At 46.7% G+C, this 16,149-nt stretch overlaps 1 protein-coding gene across 1 annotated transcript; it reads right to left on the bottom strand.

The window, feature by feature from the left end:
• Positions 1–864: 864 nt before the first annotated feature.
• On the bottom strand, positions 865–15,390 carry ROGDI (rogdi atypical leucine zipper). Its single transcript, XM_084296218.1, has 11 exons — positions 15,343–15,390; positions 13,622–13,693; positions 12,421–12,503; positions 11,061–11,115; positions 10,113–10,193; positions 7,622–7,717; positions 4,373–4,471; positions 3,787–3,900; positions 2,963–3,012; positions 2,303–2,429; positions 865–1,757 (listed from the first exon to the last, which is right to left on the bottom strand). Exons 1-11 carry the CDS (start codon positions 15,382–15,384, stop codon positions 1,716–1,718), a joined length of 861 nt encoding a protein of 286 aa, XP_084152344.1. The 5' UTR covers positions 15,385–15,390; the 3' UTR covers positions 865–1,715.
• Positions 15,391–16,149: the final 759 nt, after the last annotated feature.

Genomic DNA, 16,149 nt, shown 5'->3' with positions numbered 1-16,149 from the left:
ACAAGGGAGGCAGCAGCAGTAACAAGGAAGCACCAACCCACTCAGGTTCCCATGGACCTCAAAAAAGGAACAGAAAGGGAAGTAATAGACAAAGTAGGCCACACATGCCTGGAGCAAGTATCTATAAAGGAAAAACAAAGAAGTGACATACCTATGTGACATACATGTACCTATTACTAGTCTCCATCCTTGGAGCTATTCAAAAGACATCTGGACATGGCTCTGGGCAAGTGGTTCTGCTTGAGCAGGGGTGTTGGACCAGATTACTTCAAGAGGTCCTTTCCGACCACGGCCATTCTGATCTCTCTCTCCCTTCTGAGCAGGGCACTCTGGATAGCGCTTGGAAAGCAACAGGATCCTGTATGCTGTCAGGACAGCCCCCAATGACCCTGATTTCTTGCAGGGACTACCATGGGCCTGCAGTCTTCTCCTCAGTACAAATATAGGCTCACGGGTAAGGTCCTCCAGCAATTAAGGCCTTCGAAAACAGGCTGGATAGGTCAAACTGGATCCAGGCAATGCTTCCTCATCACTTGACAATCAGCTCCATGTGCTGATCCAGCCCAGCCACAGTAGCTACAGCTTCTTCCAAACATGACCATCAAGGGATTTTTGGCGAAGTGCTTCAGGTAGTACTCAGGTGTCAGACAGCACTGGCCTAAGAGCTACAGGCTGAACCAACCCTGGCCTTTTGAAGGGCTGCACAGCTCCACCCTGAGAGACCGCTACTGTCCTCCCTTCTCCAAGCACTAAAACAGCAAGCAAAACTAAAGCATTCACTTGTAAAATAGCACAGAATTTTTGGCAACATTCATTCTCAGCACTGACACTCCACAGAAGTATGGCAGGAATGAGGTTCTTTATTTCACAATTATCAATAGCAAGAGATTTACATACTGTAGCATTCATAGGTAGGCAGCAAATCATGGTAACATGGTACTCACTTGGAGTTTAATGACAGAATGTGAGACTGTACAACTGTGCTGAAGGTACAAGGGCAGCTTCAAAGGCTGGCAAATGAAAATTATACACTACATCAGGAAAAAATCAAAACCAAAAAAACAAAACCAAAAAGCAAGTGGCTCAACTAAGGCTTAGGAAAAATAAATAACACAAATGATCACATTGATGCCAGGGGAAAAAAAATAGTTCAAATAGTAGCAAATAAGAATTTCCTCAAAGGGGAAACAATAACGTGGGCATGACCAGAACAGATTAGAGAGAAGAGCTCTGAGCTAGTCATAATGGCAACTGGATGAGGCCACAGCAACATACTTTACTATATGGAGAAACACGCCCAGCACTTTTTTGTGGTATGTTGCATTAGTCTAACTTCATCCCTTCCCAACCAGCTCGCAGTCCAGCAGTTAGTTACAGCACTGTGTGTAAATACAGTTACTGAGAGTGTTCCACAGCTCCCTGTCCCTTGTAAGGGACTAGGCTTGCAAAGTGTAAACCACAAAAAACACATGAGAAAGAAGACAGGCGGGAGCTCCCACCATCCACACTGCATTGCTTGGTGCCCTGCTCACGTACTGGTCCCAGACAAAGACACTAGATGTGTGTTTCCAGATGCATCAACCCTACCCTACGAAGGGCCACAGGGTAAACAAACCACACAGCACTTCTCACATTGACCTGGACTCAACAGGCAAATGGAAAACAAACAGGGAGATGCTCGAAGTGCCTTAAGCATTTGGACAATCCACAGAGAATTAATATGGCTTGTAGTTCCAGTAACTGGAGAAAACAGAGATCTGGAAAACAAGAAGATAAGCAGTTAAGTTCCTGGATCCCCTCAGCCATAGAAGAACGAACGCGTAACGAGTGTGTAAAGATTAAGCTTTACAGCATTATCCAGCACTGCACAGCAAAAGGGCAGACTTGTTACTGTTGTCACTAAAGATGCTCAGAGCACATTGATACTTGCTCAAGGTGACAGCCAGGTCAGCTGCAGAGCTGGAATTGAACTTTGTTCCCCTGGAATCTAGTTCACTGAACCTCTCCATGCCTCCTCTTCAGCACCCTGGCGTTTCCTAACATCCATCTCATGACTGAGAACACAAAAGCTTCTACCTGCTCCTTTCAGCCTTGTTCAGCAAACATCTGCCATGCTGCATTTATCCCAGATTACCGCCTGCTGGGCGCTGCCTGCCAGCTACAAGGCTCCGGAGCACTGACTCATTGCTTGTTTTCAGTTCACGTACCACTCACACAAATTAACATCACATCAGATTTTTAAACCTGAGATCCTCTCAAAATCCAGAGTTAAAAAACAAAGACCTTTCTCTAAGGGTGTTACCTTGTCCTTAAGTTGCTGGCAAAGCTGCAGTGAAACTGTGAAAAAGACGAGGGCATCGTTTAACCATGGGACAACACATTCCACTTTATGGACATGGCTGACTTCATACCGCTGGTTGCCAAACTCACTGGAGAGGAAAAAAAGCAGTTTCACACAAAACAGCACCAAAACAGAACTCAACCATCCTCCATTCTCACCCAAGGGATCAGAACGACTTCTACGATTAAAACAGCATCTGGCAAAGTTACAGAATGCGAACTCTCAGTTTATCTCTGACTGGATTCAGAATTACAAAAAAAATATAACAAGGTTCAAGTAGAAACACTGCCACTTTCCAGAGAGACATAACACAGGAAATGTAGATGGCAATACCAACAGCCTGATGTTCATTTTGGCTGACAGCTCTGATCTCTTGCAAAACTCAAGGAACTCTATGAGCGACTGGAATCCTGAAAAGCCACACCTCCATGGTGGGATGGCTTGCACGACCAGAGTGCTGCCATGGATGGCCACAAATTCTTCAAAAGCGATAGGCCATGAAGAAGTGGTAGGGTAGCCTTTTATGGCAGGGAGCGTGTGGATTGTCTTGAGATCTCATTTGGATCTCATCCTCAGCATCCTGCTATCCCTTATACACAGCCTTGTAGTAATTGTACTTACAACATGGCTCCAGGGTTGTGTAGAATGGATCCTCCAGCAGGCTTGAAGTTCTAGAGGAGAAGAAAAGGGTCATTAGGACTTTAAAAGTTAGCAAATTAATCATTTAGAAGACCCTATTATTTGCACTCACAGTAGCCTGACAAGAAACACCTGATACATATGCCTGAATATTCCATTCATATTGAATACAAGCCAGTTGATCCCATCTTGCTCCTTCAGAAAAAGCACGTTCTACATAGTAGCTGAGTGCAATTAAGATCCAGATTTCAGAACAAGAAAAGTAAGTTTCCACTGACCAGAAGAAAAATAGGAAATTGATTTTAGGAAAAATATCTGTGTGGAAGGACTGCATCTCAGAAACCTTAAGGGTTTAAGTCTGTTTTTAGGGGACATTAAGTTGACTCAAATGCAACATGTGAAGCAGAAAAGTAACCATCAAAACTCTATTCAAAAAACCCCAGATGCTACTTCAATGTGAACTGGATTACTACAATTATACCCTTCCAAAAGCATGTAAAGTTATCAAACTATACTGTAAGATAAAACATGACTTGGCAAAAAAAAAATAGTTTCTGACTTTCTTCAGAGTACTATTATTTTATTCAGAGTACTATTATTTTCTTCTTGGCTAAGTGGCCATGACCTGAACTACATTTAGAGCCAATGCTCTGACTGGAGCAGATCTAAACATAGACACAGTGTCAGTCAGTCACTTCTGCATTATCTTATGCTTATAATAGTGCACGAAATAACAGCGTGATCTCCTCATAGTGATGAGTAAGAAGGGGGTAAATAAACAAGGCTGAAGAGATAGCAAGCATCACCTTAGTTGTGCTGGGCTGCAGCACATGGAGTTGGTAGATGGTCAGGCACAGCTTATTGAGGTTAATGTAGAAATTCACAAGGATGTCTGGAGGCAGAGCAGGAGCGAACATTCTCTGGCAAGAAAGTAAGTTGGTTAACAGTGAACTGACCATTATTTCTAATGCTAGGCAATCACTAGCTTTTTATAAGCTATACTGCAATTATCCCACAGTGAGAGACATGTTAAGAAAGAAACAGATTGAGCAGCACACATGCAGTGGTTGTTCCTCTTGCTGCACTTGATCAAGTTGTGTTGGCATGAGTGCTGGTGACAAAATAGGATGGAGCAGTATTCATATGGGGAAATCATCCCTGAACAACCTTCCAGGGAAGGGAACAGAACTTCTCTGAGAACCAGAGTCCTCATGCCCAAGTCATCTGCTCTCCCACAGGAAGATACAGAAACAGCCAAAACCATTGAGCTCAGGGCTTGCGCTTCCTTCACCTCTCTCTGCCTCAGGAGGGGTTTCAAAAATCCACTTTCATCAAGCTGTAGCGCAACATCCTGACGCAGAGTATATGAGTCCTAGACTACCACGCACTTACTGTGAGACCACTGGAGGCAATTTCTGGTAGAGTCAGAGTGGCTGGAGTGGTAAGACGATTCCGTGCTCTTGAGAGCTGTAACATCACAGCATCCATAAGCTGTAAGATAACATACAGTACACTGCTGAGTGACAATCCCTGGATAGCTCTTGATAGCAAGGCTGTAGGATTTTGCAACAACCACTACCCCTTCCACTCAGGATTTAGGGACTTGGGAACGGACTTGCTAGTACCACAAAGACTAGCAGACAGAAAAACATCACCTAGACACAGATAGGACCCTGGAAAAGGTGTCAACCTGTTGCCATGAGTTATAAGAGACCATGACAATCATTTCTGCAAAAATACCAACCAGTAACAAATATGAAACTTTGGCAGCAGAAGAAATCAAAGAGCAAGACTCACACAGTGAAACTGCACCAGCTATGCCTGTCAGAAGTTGCAGAAGAAGATGGAAAGTGCTGGTAGTAGCTCCCAACTGAGAGGCACTGAGACACTCATCTGTCAGTCCGTTACGCAGTCAAGGGAAGTCTGCTACTTGCCAGGAGCTAAGGTCCAGGATGCTGCAGAGATTGCCAAAATTGGTAAAAGGCACACACCACTTCCTACTTCTTTTCCAAATGGGTACCAACAATATGGTACAGCACAGCCTGAGCAAGATCAAGCAAGACTTCAGGGTCCTGAGGTCACAAGTGAAAGGGACAGGGGACCAGATCATCTCCTCTATCTTGCCAGTCAGAGACAGGGGCATGGGCAGAAGTCAATGCACCATGCAAGTTAACATCCAGCTACATGCTCATGAGCAACAGAGAGAAAAAGCACATCTCTCAGAGTAGCAAGGAACACCCTAGCCCAACCCTCCAGAAAGGTTCTGCCAAAAAGGTTAGACAGTTTAAGACCCAAATGAAATGTTTCTACACAAACACACGTGGTATAAGTAACAAACAGGAAGAACTGACAGCCACTGCCCAGCTGGAAAACTACAACCTGACTACTATCACAAAACTTGGTGGGATGAACCACATGATTGGAGCGTTCCAACTGATGGCTATAAACTGTTCAGAAGAGACAGACAAGGAAGGAAAGGTGGAAGAATTGTCCTGCATGCAAAAAAAGAGGATTGATTGCACAGAGCCATCTTTAAAGAACAACAATACACTTTTGGGTGAAAAATAAAGACAAAGGGAACTGTGGCTGGCATCTATTATAGTCCACACAATAAACGAGAGGATGTTGATGAAGAGTTCTTGCTTCAGTTCCAGGAAGCACCAAACATGCAAGACCTTGATCCTGCTGGGTAACTTCAACCATGAAGACACCTGCTGGAAAAGCAGCAAAACAAACCACAAGCCATCCAGGAAACTACTGGTGTGCACTGAGGTTAACTTCCTAGTACAGGTGGTAGAGAGCCCAACTAGAGGACAAGCGCTGTTGAACCTCTTGCACTCATGTCCAGTTAATTCCAAACATGAATAAAGGCTTGGAAATGAGTGGACTGACAGCAGCCCTCTGGAGAAGAACTTGGGACTATAGGTGGGTGAGAAACTGAGTATGAGCTGGCAATGCACACTTGCAACCCAGAAAGTCAATTGTATTCTTGACTGCATCAAAAGAAGTATAGCTAGCAGGACAAGGGAGGTGAATGCCTCTATTCCACTCTCATGAGACCCCACTTGGAATACCAAATCCAGATCTGGGGCTCCCAGCACAAGGACATGGACCTGTTGGGGAAGGTCCATAAGAGGGCCACAATGATGATCAGAGGGCTGGAGCATCCCTTCTATGAAGACAGGCTGAGAGAGCTGGGATGTTCAGCCTGGAGAAGAGAAGGCTCTGGGGAGAACTTGGAGCAGCCTTCAAGTACCTAAAGGGGGCCTGTAGGAAAGATAGGGAGGGATTCTTCATCAGGATGTGTAGTGATGGGACAAGGGGTAATGGTTTGAAGCAAAAGAAGAGAGATTTAGATCAGATATTAGTAAGAAATTCCTCACTGTGAGGGTAGTGAGGCACTGGAACAGGTTGCCCAGAGAAGCTGTGGATGCCACGTCCCTGGCAGTGTTCAAGACCAGGCTGGATGGGGCTTTGGGCAACTTGATCTAGTGGGAGGTGTCCCTGCCTAGAGCAGAGGGGTTGGAACCAGATGGTCCTTAAGGTCTCTTCCAACCCAAAGCATCCTGTGATTCTACAATTCTATGACAGATGTAGTGTAACTGTTACCACAAACTGAAGAGAGAACATCATCTGAAGAGAGAACTCATTACAGGAAAAAGCAGAGAAGATGAGATGAATTACTGATGCCACAGAAGCATTGACAAATATATCGTGAGCTCTTCTGAAGAGCAGGTATTCAAGGAAAATAACCTATGCCCTAGTTCTCCCCACTACCACATCATAGATACAGCAACTACTGAATGGCCCCTGCCCCATCCATAACCACATATGAACTAGGGCACTACAGAACCAGCTCATCGTTGGTCCAAATCTGCCCGGAACACCACAGTTCAAATGCTCTATTCAGGAAGACTTATTTTTCCAGACATAGGAATCAACGTATGTCTGTTATAGAGCTCACGACTGCTAAGATAAAGGCATTAGAAATGATGTCTAATTACCCCCCCCCCTTCACCCAAAATTAAAAAGGAGATTGGTAGTAAAAATTTGGCAGCCCTTGTGCATACAGAGATTTAAAAGATGTAGCTTTTTCATGTCTGATATCGTGGCGGGTTCTGAGTAAATCCCAGCTCTGGTCCAGAGAGCACAACCAAGCAGAGGGCTGGGCTTTACGCCACACAACAGCTGGCCTGTATCAGACAGCATCAACAAGTCATTGTTCAGCAACTCATTTTCATCAGTAAATTGTAAGCATGATATGTCATTTTTTCTTTGCCGATGACTGCATCATTTCTTCTCTCAAGAGCACTGAGTGACAGGGAAGAGCATGATCTACATAACTACACCATCCAGGAAAGATTAAGGGAGGTTCTCTCAAAACACCACTGCTGTACAACAGGGCACTCACTGCTCAGTTTACCATTCACTGTGATTTGCAACACTGTTACTGATGCTAGATTGATAATAGATTCATGTCAAATATGAAGTTTCATGGATACTCCTTGACGCACACATATACCAGGTACAACTGAGGAATCCATTTCCAGTCAAGACGGCAACATGCATTAAGTGTCAAAAAACAAATGAAGGAAAGAAACATGTATGTTCCAACTCAACTAGAGAGTGCTTTCTCCTCACCTTGAGAACCTCTGAGCCTGTTTTGAAGTGGTAGTTTACATCTCTCTTCATAAGCAGGTAAATTGCTTGGTTAACATGGTTTCTAGCATCCTGTATCTGCAAAGGTACAAATGCAGCACCATTATAGAAGCACTGTCTATAATACATGCAAGAAAGCAGAGGGTACTCTATCTCATTGGCCCTAAGAAAATGGTGACTTTTTCTTTTCTAAGAAAATTTTTAAGAAAATGGTGACTTGTCAGACATTAAGGACATTTTTCTATGAGTACCAGATATTTGCCGACACAAATCTGCCAGTGCTGTCCAGATCCATTACCAGGTTCTTCACCCAAGGACCGGAGATTCTAAACAGTTTGAAAGCTACAGCATAAATTGTCAGCAAAAATACTGCTGCTGCCCCAAAGGAACAGTGACATCAGGCATTCTCATCCTGTGAGAACTCCAATGATGACTATTCAGGTAGGAATTCTCACTGCTGATGGCATATGGTGGTCAGGTCTAGCAACACACACGATGATTTATTCCTTAGAGATAAAAACAAATGACAAATTGTATCAATAGAAGAAATGAGCAGCAAACACTGATCTCTCCCACAGTGTCTATGGCATTATGCCAGAGTCCTGTACTTGTTGGGGTTGAGTGTTGTCACCATCCTCAAGAAGCTGCCACTGCATTCCTTGTGTGGAACATGACCAGACTCAGGACACAGCTAGCCAAGTTCCTCTTAAGCAAGACTGCTTGCAGCCAAGAGACAACTACGAAAGCAAGCTTGATAGGTGCAGCCCAGCGCTTTCACACAAAGGCAAACCAGAGGAGGAGGAAATGGACTTGTATTCAGTTCCGGGAAGCAACAAAAGAAAGAAAAAAAAAAAAAGAGGTAAGGCACGTGGAGAAATAGATGGAAAGGCAAGTTTGTATGACAGGTGACTGCTGGGAGACGGTTAACACAGCTTGGGCTATTTGTAGTTCAATGCATCTACACTGCTCCTCAGCAACATGAGATCTGAGCTCAAATTTGCAGTGGCCTCCCTCGCACAGATCTAGTCACTGTTTCCTTCTCACCATGGGCTCACGGATACTAGAAGAGTCCTGCTGCTCTGGAGGTTACAGAAAGGAAAGATGATAAAACCCACTGACAGCTTGCACAGATTCTGCAGGTACCGGGGCTATAACATCTCTAAACACCATCACCTCCAGTCCTTACATCTTCCAGATGCTTTTGGAAAAACTATGCGGTTCCTGGCAGTGCTGGCAAACTTGCTCATGCTGCTATTATAAGGACATGTATTTTTCCCCTTGAATTTGCTGTCTTTTCTAATCAAGTTACTAAGAACTTCTGTGCCTGTACCTGTGTTCCTCAGAAGTGTGCCTATACTACAGTTTCTTACTTATGACTTTGACCTATTTTGCACAAAGAAAAAGAAGAAGCCAACTGGCACCATGCACTATGGAAAGATGCAATGAAGGATTCGAGATGGTCCTTTTCAATTCAGACAGGACAAGGATCTCCACAGTCACAGTAAATGCTTCTACACAGAGTCCTTTAGGTACTCACATTCCACATCTGAACAACGTTGCAACAATTTTTCCAAGTAAATAAAGGTGTTCTGCATAAAAGCTGGCAGAAGCCCATCAGCTGAGCACTGGTACACAACAGCCAAAATACCATATGGGCTGTGCAGTCTTAGCACAAAAGTTCCCTTGCCTTGTAAGGCACAAACCCACTTCATCTACACTTTGATTGTTTGCAATTCAAAGACAAGGCCCACCTCAATTTGCCATTAAGAATTCAAGCACACAATTTTCTAGATTTCTACAAAGTTACCCAGTAGAGTTTTCACTCCACTGCCAAAACAGCCACTGCAAACTGCATTCAAGGAACAAATGCACTGATCACCTAGAAAAATCCAGGCTACGGCAGAGGAAAATACACAGAATACACCTTTCTTCAATTTACTCAGCTATAACAAAGTAACTGTGGGAAACTGTCTTCAAGATCATCCACTAGATCAGGTCCTGGAAACAGATCTCTCAGCAGAACGGGGAAGAGATTCAGTATTCAACATCCATCGACTCCTTAAGGAAGAAATTCAGCTATGCTACAAGAGCACAATGCCGTGAGATCTGTTCTCATCATAAAGAAACGCTTCTGTAAGACAACGAAAGCAAGCTACTGAACCAGCTCCAAGCCACTGAAGTTGCTCTTTGTCCTGCTAGCCTGGAGTTTACAACTAGTCACGTACGACACACACACCCTTGGCACTCCTTTTAAAAGATCACGACTGCGATGTCGACAGCCTTCAGCTTGCTGGTTTTCAGGAACAAGCAGAACCCACTTCTCTCTCCTAGCACTATAACTCAATTTAAATGCACGTTTCCTCCCTCAGCTTTTACCACCGGAACTAGGTAACGCAGGACTTCACGCAGCCTTCACTGAAAGCGAGGAGGGCACACATTCTGCAAAGGGCTAGACATCTGAAGTTAACAGTACCTGCTGCAGTTTCCACTGCTTGTCTTCCCGAAACGCGAAGTGCAGAAGCTGATTACTTCTGGGCATTTTCAGATTAACGTCCTTGAAGAAAGAAAGAAAACATAAGAGCAAGCAATCCCCATAAGCCAAACACGGACGCTGCCAGTCCCACTCCGTTCTGCCTCCCACACCACTTTGACAAGCTGCTGAAAGAAGTTCTGGCACGCCCAGAACCTCAGCCCTCTTCAAGGAAGATGTTAATACCAAGGATAAGCTGAAAGGCATTTAGTGTATCCAGAGGCAGGCACGACGTACCATCTCAACTCGGAAGGTCCCCGATGAAGTTTGAAAGTACAACAATACAGGCAATAAAGGTGAGGAAACCCCAGAAAAGTCAATGTCACCACTCGCCATAGGAATTTTAGTATCAGTTGGTATTACTACCAACGCATACCCCTGACAGTTACACTTCTTTCTTGTGGACAAGCTAGTAAAATTTTTGCAAAACAAGCAAGTCCAAAGGTTTACATAGTTAAGACTACAGACTGCCTCATCTAGCAGCTCTTCCTCCTTGCTGAAGACGATACCACAGCAGAGCAGCACATGCAGGCAAAGTCAGATGTCAGCTCTGCAATGAAGTTTTTAACAGAATTCAACAGTTGGAATCCTAAATCTAGGCAGCATGACAGTGGCTCAGAGGTTGCTATCATATAAATAACTCAAAGGCATCTCATATCCACTGCCTAGTTCAACTGGCACCAAAGCTGTGGTAAAACTGCATTGGCACTGCAGTGGTACGTCAATACAATTGAGGAAGAGGGCTCAAGATGCTGGATCTTGACAAATTTCAACAGTTGTTGAAACATTAAGGATTTAAGGCCTGTTAAGGAAGACAAAGAATACTTGTTGATCACTTGCAAAATGTAAGGATGACTTATGGTACAAAGCAGGAAGCATGGAAGTACTCACAGCTTGACAAAGGGCATCTACCTGCAGTGTCAACACACCTTTTACCTGGTCTGTGCTGAAATGAGAAGAAAGATCTGAGCAATGCAGGTCACAAGAAGCAACAGACACCTACAGAAACTGCCAGCAGTGCACTGTCCCTCCCCATCCCATGCAGCCAGTCAAAGTCATCTCCTGCCAGGGGTCAGCTGGAGGATGCAGGTGTACTCTACACACGCTTCCAGATCCCCAGTCCAGTCCACCACGCCCTACCCGCCCTGCCTAAAACATTATGTTCTGTTCTGAACCAGGCTTATTTCATGTATTAAATACTAACAATTTGGTTGCTGTTACAAACAGCTCTAAAAGGCATAATCACAAGATAGTATATGGATTACTGACACTGCAGTGTCAATGAATCACATGGGAGCTGAAAGCTAACAAAAAAAAAAAATCCAAAAGTCCGGTAAGATGGCTCATACCTACAGCAAACAGTGGGGGAAGACCGAAGCACCTGGGCCATCAAGAACTTAGTTTAGCCATACCTGACATTTCAATATATTAAACTCTTCAGATAAGCTCTTTAAGATCCACCTTGCAGCAACAGTGAATAAGAACTGGACTCAGTTTTAATGCTTTAAGATTTGAAGAACACAACTTCCAAAAGCAATGCAGTAACAGTGCACCCTTCTTTAGTGCTCACCATGCTGTTTCTAAGAACTAAGGTGTGCTACTTTACAGCAAGCTTGAAAGCTCCATCAGGGCACAGGTATTCAGACAGAGGACTATGCTGAAGATGAAAAACTGGACAGCTATTTCAGAAGGACTGCATTTCTATAGCGGCTTATGCACAGATCTCACTTCGTTCTGTGCCTAAGAGATTTACAATTGCTATCTTAGGGAGATAAGGCAAAGATCAAGATTTGTCCAAGGTCTGTCAGAAACTGAGTCAAGAGCAGAACTCAAGTCTTGTAACTCCAATTCCCAAAGCCCAGAATCCAACAAACACACCTTGGCAAGAATGGCTGACAACAGTGCACTGGTGCAACACATCAGCACGTGGTCAGGAGTCAATGTCTGTATTATAGAGTTCAGCAGGGAACTGCACATGTCTGGCTATGGCAGCCCCTGGAACACAGCTACGACTTGTAGGGAACCTGCCACAAGAGTTTGTTTTTCCTTAGGGCAAGCTCTCACACTGAAGGAAGCTCCTTCGCTCTGGTAGCCCCACAGGGACCTTTACTGCAGATGCTCAGGTGACCGCATTCCTTAGCAGCACCGGCAGATCCCAGGACAGACGCTGGCACGGCGCAGGCCAGGCACGCAGCACCCACCCTCGGCGGCCCAGCAGAGCAGCCGTGACCCAGCAGTGCCAGCCACTCACCCCGCCGTGCTCAGCACGAAGCTTTCCTGCTTGGCCGCACCTTCTGCGCCGCTGGCGGGCAGGGCGAACCTGTGCGAGGCCTCCTGCTCAGGAGAGAAAGCAGAGCGGTCAGTGCCAGAGAGCCTACCGGGCCTGGCCCACCCGCAGCACAGGGAGAAAGGCGAGGCAGGAGCAGAGGGGAGGTGCCGGTGGGGTCCTGGCACAGCACAGCCACTTCTGTGACTCCAGCACACTGCCCAGCGCAGACAGGAGCACAGAGACTTCGGCCAGTGTGGTTGTGCCCAGGGGCTGCCCACGACCTCTCTCACATCAGCCCGTAAAGATCAGCCCTCCTGACTGGTTATACTGGCTGCTAGCTTTTAACCACATTTCACCTTTAGAACTAAGGAATTCTTCAATACAGTTACTTTCTGTACAGATAATGCAGGTTATCATCACCTGCTATTAAGCCATATGCTGAGTCAGAACTACTGCACTCTTCCCTCATTTGGCAACCTCCCCTCGCCTCCACATTTTTGCCCCTGCTCTTCCATCACACACTACCCCACCATAAGGGTGTTAACGGGCTGGGCCTATTGAAGAGCAATCAAGCAGAAGAGCAGTGCTCCTGTGAGCATTCCCTCCTTTAACCAGCTCACTTTATGGCTGCCCACACACAGCTGAGAACAGCCCATACTCAGGCTGGCTGAAGTGCCACAGGCTGAGCTCAGCTGCGCGCTTCACGCCTCTGGAAGGGGCAGGAACTTGCAGAGAAGGTGGTGTACTGAGGGGAGGATGATTTCAGATGAGGAAGGCATGTGCTGCGAGTTGCTGAACAGGTAGAAGCTTTATAGTTAAGATTAACACACTCCTTTCCACCCTCACATGACAAATTTCTATGAAGATCCACATTCTCTGTTCCAGAAAATATTCACATTTAAGGCAAACACTTGTCACACATGCCTGGCTGCCTCCACATGGCTTTCCTAAGCAGTTCTCTCAGCAAAGAGTCAAAAACAGAGCAATCTGGGAGAAAACAGCTTCACTAGGAATCCTCAAAACCAGAGGACTGGCAAACACTGGACATGCCTGATGGCACTTTTTGTGTACTATCAACTCAGATTTTTTTTCCCCTCTAAGAGAAATCTACCACCACTCCTCACATTGATGAGCCAACAAACAAACCCACAGCACAAAAACAGATTAAGCATGTTACCCTCACCTTCAAAATATCCTGCAGCTGTTTCAGAACAGCATGGACCTCTTCTTGTAAAAGCCATTTAAACTCTTCTTCCTACGTTGTGGAAAGATAGCAGTGGAATCATCAGAAACGTTCACCAAGTACTGGAAATAAATCTCAGACATATGGAATTATTTAAGTTGTAAGCATACTGTTGTGTGTGATGTTTATATCACATGCTAGTAGAAGAAAAATGTCTCAGTTGTATTCAAAGGCTTTATTCCCCACTTTTCCACCCCAGCCAAGTGAGTTGTCCTCATTTTTGTTTTAACAAAACAGCATTTGTACTAGTCACTGCATTGATAACCACAGCATTAGGAGATAACAGACAGCACAGCGTGTGGGTTTCAGATGAAAGTTCAGATTCTGCTGCTTCACACCCTGAGGCCTTTTTTTAAGCTGCTGTGTTGGGCTGACACCACATCTCCTGCTCCTCCTCAACAGGACGCAGGGAGAAGACAAGATTAAAAGCTTGTGGATCGAGACAAAGACATGGAGATCTCTTATCAGTTACCATCAGAGACAACTACAGTATAGCTTGGGTGAAGTTAACTTATTGCCAAATAGACGTTGAGAAACAAAGACAAAAACTAAAACATCCCCACCCTAATCCTGCCTTGAAATACATTTTACCAAGCAACAGCAGCCTAAAAATAAAACAAGCTAAATTAAAAAGTGTCCAGGGGAGAAAAAGACTGAAGATTCCCATCATTTGGGCAAAATTCAGTAACAAACAAGTTTGTATCTGTTGATACAACACCTCAGGTGTCGGTCAGCTGTCTGCTACAGTAAAGCCTGTATAAAACAGATCCCTGGAACACATTTCTGCTAAAGCCCAAGAGCATTCAGAAAATCACTGGAAAAAGCAGGGAAAGAAGCAAGTAAGGTATAGGGAAGAAATTTATGCTTGCTACCTTGTAAGACATGGGAAATTTTCCATGTGGAAAGTACTAGAAGGGAATGAAGTGAGCACATTGCCCCCAGAAAGTCAGAAAGCTGTGGCCAACACAGAATTTTAAGCCAAGTTATCCAAGCCCCAGGCCTAAGGTTTCTCTGCTCCTGTTTACCACGAGAAACGCGAAATGACTGCTGATGGATTTACTTACGTGTACTTATGCAAGAGTTGTATGAACCAGGATAAGAACAAGGCCCTGTGTTTGAACACACGCCCACCCAGGAGGTGCACACAGCGGCACCAGGTAGGATTCTGTCCGTCCCACCAGGGCACACCACAGACCGCCTTCATTTCAGAAAATCCTTATTTTCTGCGCTTTCACGTTTTGAACCCCGTGGCTCCCCACCTACCCGGGTGATCCCCGGGCTCCCCCCCCCGGCAGCCCCGCCGTGCCCGCCAGCTCCGAGGCCTCGCCCCCCCGGCGGGCAGGCCGAGGCTGGCGGTTATTTACCCGTAAACACGGCGGCCTCCGCCACCGGGTCCCTCGGCCCCGCGGCCACCGCCGCCCCCCTCGCGGCCCCCGGGGACCCCTCTGCCCGGCCGGCCCCGTCCCGGCGCCTCCGAGGGGCGGCTGCGGGGGGCTCGCACCCACCCGGCCGCAGCCGCACGCGGCGCCCCGGCCCGGGCGCAGGCAGGGCCCGGCTGCGAGCCGCGGGGGGGGCCCCGCCGGTCACGAGCGGCCCCGGCAGCGCCGAGCCCCGGCCGCCTCCCGGGCCGCCTCGGAGCCCCCGGCGCCGCCCGCACTCACCAGCACTGCGCGCTCCGCCGCGCTCGCCATGGCCACCGCCATCCTGCCGCCCGCCCGCCCCCCCTCGCCCCGCCCGCCCCCCCTCGCCCCGCCCCCTGGCGGCTGCCGGCGCCGCGCTCAGCCCGGCCCCCGCCCCGCCCCGCCCCGCCCCGCCCGGCTCCCCCAGCGCTCGCCTCAGGCTGCCCCGCGGCCCTCAGCGCCGGCACAGCGGCTCGAGGAAACAGCCCAAAGAACCGCAAAGGAAAAAAACAAAAAACAAAAAACAACGTAATTTTAGCAGTACCTGAAGCACAGCACAGTCAGCAGCAAGCAGTACGAGCCCGTTACCTTGATCAGCACAAAGCAACGTTCCTGCACCTGCAAAAGCCTCGGCTCAGGGAGCTTGGCTTCAGCAGCATGGAAAGCCTGACTCGGTGCTGAGGCCGTGAGGCAATGCTCAAACAGCCCCGGCTGCTAGAAGGAAGAATGCTCCCAACACAGCAAGATCCCTCTGCTCAGACACCACAAGTCACAGCTATAGTCACTATAGCCCACGAACCAACAGACCTCAGCTGTTTGTTAAAACAGAGCCTTCACCATCCTCCTCGGGAGGATGTACACAGCCCTCCCTGCAAGCAGAACGGGAATTTAGCCTTAATCGTCCATCTTAGTGCCTCTGAGGAGACCACAGCCACCAAAAGGCTCCCAGGTACACTGCTGTTCTGCAGCAGCTCAAGTTGTTTGAGGAGCACATGTTGTTTCTTTTTGGTTTTTTAAACATTAGAATACCAGTTTGAAAGGTTCAGAAACTGCCACAAGAACACTGTG

Source organism: Netta rufina (assembly GCF_964035555.1).
Source record: "Netta rufina genome assembly, chromosome: 15".
Classification (NCBI taxonomy): domain Eukaryota; kingdom Metazoa; phylum Chordata; class Aves; order Anseriformes; family Anatidae; genus Netta; species Netta rufina.
The sequence above is the reverse complement of the archived record's forward strand: the minus strand, read 5'-3'. Positions and strand labels throughout refer to the sequence as shown.

Coding starts and splice junctions, on each gene's coding strand:
- ROGDI (XM_084296218.1), bottom strand. CDS start 15,384: ATGGCGGTGGCCATGGCGAGCGCGGCGGAGCGCGCAGTGCTG. Junction 10,194..11,060: donor TAGATGCCCTTTGTCAAGCT/GTGAGTACTTCC, acceptor TCTTTCTTCAAG/GACGTTAATCTGAAAATGCC. Junction 3,013..3,786: donor TGCAGCCCAGCACAACTAAG/GTGATGCTTGCT, acceptor CTTCTCCTCTAG/AACTTCAAGCCTGCTGGAGG.